A 7,367-nucleotide genomic window follows, 5' to 3' on the forward strand; every position below is an offset into this window, starting at 1 on the left:
CCTACTGCTGTAGATGTTCTGATAAACTAACAGACTGACTGGAGCATGTTTAGGGCCTTTTTGATCAAAGCAAGGGCCACAAAACCCAAGACAAACAAATTTCTAAACTTATAGGCCTAAATTCGACATGTTTATCGTGAAGCAAATAATGTAGCTAATAGATTAGCTCATCTTGTTAGCTTCCCAATATAAAACAATTAGGTCAGACCTAATGCAGCTACACTACACGACTCGATCTCCGCCCTGAATTATCATGATCTGCAGGTTCATCCGCTACACCATTTGAATAGTATACCGGGATTGCAAACACAAAAACAAGTACGCTTTTTGCAAAGCTTGTATGAGTAAACTCAAAACAAGATAACCCAACAGTTTAATTCATAGATCTTCAACTCAAAGATAATTCAAAATAATCACAACAACCACCATTTAAATAATCACCCCAATCTCACGTGGGAACTAAAGGATGCATTACAACATAAACAATCACAATAACTCCCCCATTTAAATAATCAACCCAATCTGACATGGGAACTAAAGGAGACATCACAACATTTAACAACTAAGTATTCATGATGTAGTAACACATTTACCACCATGACAGTACTCTCACAACAGACTAGAGCTCTAACTGAATCGTTACCGGTCACCTTGGCCAAGGTTCGAGTATCCGATATATTTAACCCAGGTTATCTCTGTAACCTTCGAACTTTGGACCCTTCAACCCTCAGAACAACACATACTTTGGTTGTTACTATAACCGTCAAACTTTGGACATTTTAGCCCTCAGAACAAAACATACTTCAGTTATTACTACAACCGTGGAACTTTGGACCATTCAGCCCTCAGAACAAGACATTTACAGAATCCCAAACAACTCAACAATGTCACACCACAACCCCAAATCACACTTTCATCAATACCAATCATCACATATTTTTATGGCAATTAATTATTCAATTCCATACTATAAATGAATTCATCGAAAGTTCACATATCTCAATGTCACACCATCCAGATATATATATCACGTAATATATATATATATATATATATATATATATATATATATATATATATATATATATATATATATAAATACGTAGTCATCCACTCAGGGAAGTCTACTAACACCAACTATAGTCCACACGTAGTAAAAACTAAGAAATTCATTTTTATAGATAAATATCATTTTACTTACTTATGGACCGTAGTAGATCAAGTCCATATAATTTCAAACAAATATTTATTTCCACAAAACATTTTTTTACAACAATTATGGTTTAATAAAGTAAATAATAACATTCGGTTCGTAATATGAACCATTTGAGATTTACTCACCTCTAATCCAGCTGCGTCTTCTTTAACAGCCCAATAATCACCAAATCCCAACGTTCACCAACTCAATCCGTCAACCACCTAATCAAATACGGCCTCAGCTTAGCAAACCAATTCACAAAACATAATTTACCGGTTCATTTAGGGTGGAAGAATGCTATTGCAGTGGATTGTAAGTTTGTCAAGAAGAAAAAATGCAAAGGGTATAGTAGGTCGGGTGGTCTATGTTTGTTGTGGAATGATATGACCAAAGTGGAGCTTCAATCCTATTCTGAAAGCCATATTGATGTGGTCATTGGAGAGATAGATGATCCGAAAAGGTGGAGATTTACGGGTCTATATAGGTAGCCTAAAGTGGAAAATTGTTACAAAACTTGGTTATTGTTGCGTCAGCTTAGTCTACTTGGGAACTTGCCATGGGTTGTAGGGGGAGACTACAACAAAATTTCATCCTCTGAAGACAAGAGTGGAGGGGTTATTAGAAGTAGGCAGATGGAGGGGCTACAGGAGGCTATGGCGTTTTGTGAAAGTTTAAGTTTCTCGGGCCCAGATTTACTTAGAGGGGGAAGAGAGGAGGTGAAGAAGTGAAAATCCGGCTGGACAAGTTCTTGGGCACGAATAGCTGGAAGGATTTTTTTCCGGCCTCGTTGGTGCGTCATCTGAATCCCTCAAAGTCGGATCACGTACCCATTGTTTTGGAGATTAGGGATCAGGTGCGTTGAAAAAAGAAAAGAAAGAAAAATCGTTTCCAGTTTGAAGAATTTTGGTTGCAAGAGGAGACATGCAGAGAGGTTGTTAAGAAAGGTTGGGAAAGAGCTTCTGGTGATAATCCTTTCCACAATTTGTGGAACAGAATTCAAAATACGAGGAAAGAGCTGGAGAGTTGGAGTTTTGTTCATTTTGGAAGTTTGACAAGGGAGATTGAGAAAACACGTGCGTAGCTTGCTGTGTTTTTTGATAATTTCGTTGTCAAGACCACCTGATGAGGAGCGGCTCACCCTTGAAACAAAGCTGAATGAGTTGCTTAGACGTGAAGAATGTTTTTGGAAGCAGAGAGCTAAGGTCTTTTGGTTGACTGATGGTGATTTAAATACGAGATTTTTCCATCAGCGGGCTAGTAATAGACGGAATAAGAATTCCATCTCGGGTCTGTATGATAATGGGGGAGTTTGGTGTACGGAAGACAAGGATTTGGAGGGTATAGTGCTTAGTTACTTCAGGGAATTGTTTTCTTCTTCGCACCCGGCAGATTTCCAGAATGTTCTAGAAGTAATTCCTCATTCTATTACTGAAGCAGATAATGCAGTTTTGACTAGAGGTTTCGATGCTGATGAGATTTACCAACCCATTAAAGCAATGCATCCATCTAAGGCGCCGGGCCCTGATGGTTTCTCTCCTTGCTTCTATCAAGCTTTCTGGGATTTGGTTGGAAGTGATGTAGTGGAAGCAGTTAGGGCGTTTGTTGGTTCAGAGGAGCATCTGAAGTTGGTAAATGTTGCTGTCGTAGCTTTAATCCCGAAAGTTGATACCCCTCAATACATGAGTCAGCTGAGGCCAATTAGCCTCTGCAATGTGATTTACAAGATTGGTTCTAAAGTATTGGCTAACCGGTTGAAGCCTTTACTTTTGTGGTTTAATTCCTCCGTTCCAAAGTGCTTTTGTGCTTGGAAGATTAATTTCGGATAATTCTTTATTGGCATTTGAGGTATCTCATTTCTTGAAAAGGCGACGAAGTGGGAAGAAGGGTTATTGTGCTTTGAAGCTGGATATGAGCAAAGCGTACGACCGAGTGGAAAAGGTGTTTTTGGAAGCTGTTATGGTGAGAATGGGTTTCTGTGATGTGTGGGTGAAATGGATAATGGGTTGTGTTCGAACGGTCTCCTATTCTTTCATTGTAAATGGAGAGCCTAGAGGGCGTGTTATCACACGGGCTGCGACAAGGTGATGCTATCTCGCCTTATCTTTTTCTCATTTGTGCTGAGGCCCTTTCGAGATTAATTATTCATGCAGAAAGGAGTGATATGTTACATGGGGTGGAAATTTGTAGGGGTTCCCTAAGGGGGTCGTCTTGGGTACCTTGGTGTTTGCCATACCCTTATTTTTTTATTTTTTTTACTTTTAGTAAATTAATATAGTGGAAACTTACTGAACTGGTCAACAGGTTACCCAATTAAATATCGACATGTGTCATTTTTAAAAATAAAATTTAAAGTTACCGCTTTTACATCAATTGTTGTGATTCTGGTAAAATGTGTAGTCATTGTAGTAATCATTTCATTAATGATAAAAACATAAAGATTTACCACTTTGACAACAAATTTGTTGTCATACTTGTTAAATTGTCTATAAATTAGTACATTAGTTTAGGTTGAGTAATTACTATAAATAGGACAAAAGTTACCGCTTTTACATCAATTGTTGTGATTCTGGTAAAATGTGTAGTCATTGTAGTAATCATTTCATTAATGATAAAAACATAAAGATTTACCACTTTGACAACAAATTTGTTGTCATACTTGTTAAATTATCTATAAATTAGTACATTAGTTTAGGTTGAGTAATTACTATAAATAGGACAAAAGTTACCGGTTTTACATCAATTGTTGTGATTCTGGTAAAATGTGTAGTCATTGTAGTAATCATTTCATTAATGATAAAAACATAAAGATTTACCACTTTGACAACAAATTTGTTGTCATACTTGTTAAATTGTTTATAAATTAGTACATTAGTTTAGGTTGAGTAATTACTATAAAAAGGACAAAAGTTACCGCTTTTACATCAATTGTTGTGATTCTGGTAAAATGTGTAGTCATTGTAGTAATCATTTCATTAATGATAAAAACATAAAGATTCATACATGTTCGATTTTATATAATATTTATCACTCTGAGGACTCATGTAACCACTTTGAGGACACATGTGGTAATTAGAAAAAAAAATCCTCATTAAAGTAAATAAGGTATTCATTAGAGTAAAGTAGGTTCTCATTTGAGTAATTAAGTCCTAAAAGTGGTAATTGTAATAGGTTCTCATTAGAGTAAAGTAGATTCTCATTTGAGTAAATAAGTCGTAAGGTAAGTTCTCATTTGACTACATTTAAAACAAATATTATTTATTTTTACACTAATTGTTGTCGTTGTCGTAAAATGCATGTAAAAAGAATTATATTTGATTAAGGAAACTACTAATGATATAATTAATTGGTAATAAAGACTACTTAACTAATACTAATTTTGCGAACTTAGGTTAGAAGGTTTTTGTTTTTAATAAGGAAAAAACATAATTTTCAATTGTGTAATTGTCCATTAATAACAAGCATTAATCAAGCATTAATTCACTAATAATAAAATTAATTAGTAATATAGACTATTTAACTAAAAGTAATTCGGTGAACCTAGGATAGAAGGTTCTTTTAAATTTTTTTGAAAAAGGAAAAATCATAATTGTCAATTGTCAATTGATAATTAAACATTAATTGGCTTTATTGTTTTCACTATCTTTATTGTTTTCAATTCAATTAGTAGTTTGTGTTAACATTTTGGCTTATTGGAAATATGTAGCATAATTAGTGCCTAGGGTTAAATTTTGTTAAGTAGTCATTGCTAGTTCTTGATATCATAAACAATTAGTAATTTGTTAACTTATATTGTTTTCACTATCCTTCTTAGAAATGAGTTTTTCTTTTTTTTGTGTCTGAGGTACTTATACTATGATTGTAGGCTTAGTTTAGCTTTGTAGACAATGAGTGGTTTATGGAGTTTAATTAGCAAAAGTGTTACTTGGTGTTACTTGTTGTGTATGGTTTCAGCAAGATAAAGAATAAAGTGTATATGGAAGATTTAAATGGACCGACTGAGTTTGGATTGGAGTTGTATCATATATTTAAGCTGTATGCTTAGGTAATACTTTGTGGAATGAAGTTGGTACAAGATTGTTGGCATTAATGTGGCAGAGCTAGTAGCCTTGCCACCCCTCAATATCTCCATGATTCCTTATGTGGAGCTGTTCAGACAATACTTAATAGACTTTGAAAGGTTTTGCTTAATTGGTCCCCTAGAAATAATGTTGATCACTCCAATATGTGATATCACCAAATAAGGAAGGATTTTAGCGTCCAATCAACAGACAACACATTTTTATTTATTCTCAATAATTTAGTTTCTAATTAGCAAAGAATAAAAGATGATACATTATTACCTAAAATAGAGTACATATCCCATCGGTTTGGATAAAAAAGAAAAGAAAAAAAGAACAAACAAATCTTGTAACCATTGTTCATGCCCTCACACCGCTGGGTACTACTCATTCGAGCAAAAAAGTGACCACTAATAAACGCTTCAGCCCATTTATGCCATTTTTCATACATCATCCTTACCCAATTTTTATCATGAAGATTAAATTTGTTCACCATATCATTCCACCGTTGCTCAAAACCATATGGGGTTGCTTCATCAAACATACATCTCCGAAACTCTGCAATTACTTCTGGATTATGCAAGTTACTTTGAGCATTCTTTGCAATATGCCATGTACATAAACGATCTGGACAATCTGGAAATACTACTTCAATAGCCTTCCGCATTGTTTCATCTCCATCAGTTAGCACTGCAATGGGTTTTTTGCCCTTCATAGACTCTAAAAACATTTGCAAAGCCCATGTATATGTCTCAACCGTCTCATCAACTAGTAATGCAAAACAAAAAATCGTAGTCGATAAATGATGGTTTGAACCAGCAAATAATACCAACGACTTCTCATAGTGATTGGTCTTGTACGTGCTGTCAAATACCAACACATCTCCGAAACAAGAATAATCAAGCAATGAAGTTGAGTCTCTCCAAAACAAGTTAGCCAACCTGTTACTCTCATCTGTGCTATACTTGCAAAATAACTTCTTGTCTGTGGCTGCTTTTCCTTCCAAATATGAAAGTGCAGCTTTTGCATCCCCTTCAAGTAGAGCCTCTCGACGACTTATATCCAACTTATTGTACAGATCTTTCCTTATAAAACCGACTTTCGTAAGGCCTCCAGCTCTGTCAGCCATGTATTGGTATGTATGACAAACCTTAATGGGTACTCTCCTCATAGATTTAGCTAATGCTAAATGAGAATCTGGTACAGATCGATGTGACTCGTGTGGCTGTGCAAGATCATGGGAATGGTTTGTTTTGAAATCAACTACAACATACGAGTTATTCTTCTTAAAATATCTTACCTTGAACAAACATGGACAATTACACCTTGTCAATTTTTTTGGCATACGGACCTTGTTACTGTTGTTCATATATTCCTCCCGTCTCTTCCCTTGTGCAGAACAAACCAATTGACGGATTGTGACTCTCCCCATCCTTGCACTTACATACTTGTCATCCTTTCTAACATCAAACCCCATTGCCTTGGCGTAAGCAAAATAAAAGATCTCTGCTTCCTCAACAGATTTAAACTCTTTGCCTAGAACATCATTCGCAGACAATCTATCAAATCTAACACAATTATATTGCAGATGATTCATATCACTTCCACTCTCCATATTTTGCACTTGCAAATTAGCATTGGAAATTAGAACTTCGTTTGATATGTCTACACTTGACATCTGATAGCACAAGATAAAATTGCTATATTACTATAACATTTCAATCTTCAAGTGAATCTCATGCCAGGAAATAGTGCACAAAAAAAAAAAAGAAACGGAAATGGAACCCTATCCATGAGTTTAGCGGAACTTAATTGCACCATTTTAGGCCAATGTGATACAAGAGAACTATGCAACTAATCAAACAATTTGAGATATATAAAAGAAATTAAAATTAGTGCATGCAGCTTCCATATATAGTATAACATGATAGCACTGGAAACAAATTGAAAAGAAAAGCTCATAACTTTGCTCAGTATAGATGAAAAAATTCATGGAGTTTTCTGATGAAATAAATTAGTATAGGTAAGAGATTGGATTAAGAAGACGAAATGAGGTAAAAGTTTACCTGAAGGAGAGTCGAGCCTCAAAGAGATATGCCACTCAGAGTGAG

The 7,367-nt window shown here is 35.2% G+C and overlaps 1 protein-coding gene across 1 annotated transcript; it reads right to left on the reverse strand.

Annotated features, from left to right (window-relative positions):
* Positions 1 to 5,295: 5,295 nt before the first annotated feature.
* LOC133744832 (protein FAR1-RELATED SEQUENCE 5-like) lies at positions 5,296 to 6,871 on the reverse strand. Its single transcript, XM_062172867.1, has 2 exons — positions 5,717 to 6,871; positions 5,296 to 5,343 (listed from the first exon to the last, which is right to left on the reverse strand). Exons 1-2 carry the CDS (start codon positions 6,869 to 6,871, stop codon positions 5,296 to 5,298), a joined length of 1,203 nt encoding a protein of 400 aa, XP_062028851.1.
* Between the last annotated feature and the right edge of the window lie 496 nt (positions 6,872 to 7,367).

This window comes from Rosa rugosa, chromosome 4, assembly GCF_958449725.1.
Source record: "Rosa rugosa chromosome 4, drRosRugo1.1, whole genome shotgun sequence".
Lineage (NCBI taxonomy): Eukaryota > Viridiplantae > Streptophyta > Magnoliopsida > Rosales > Rosaceae > Rosa > Rosa rugosa.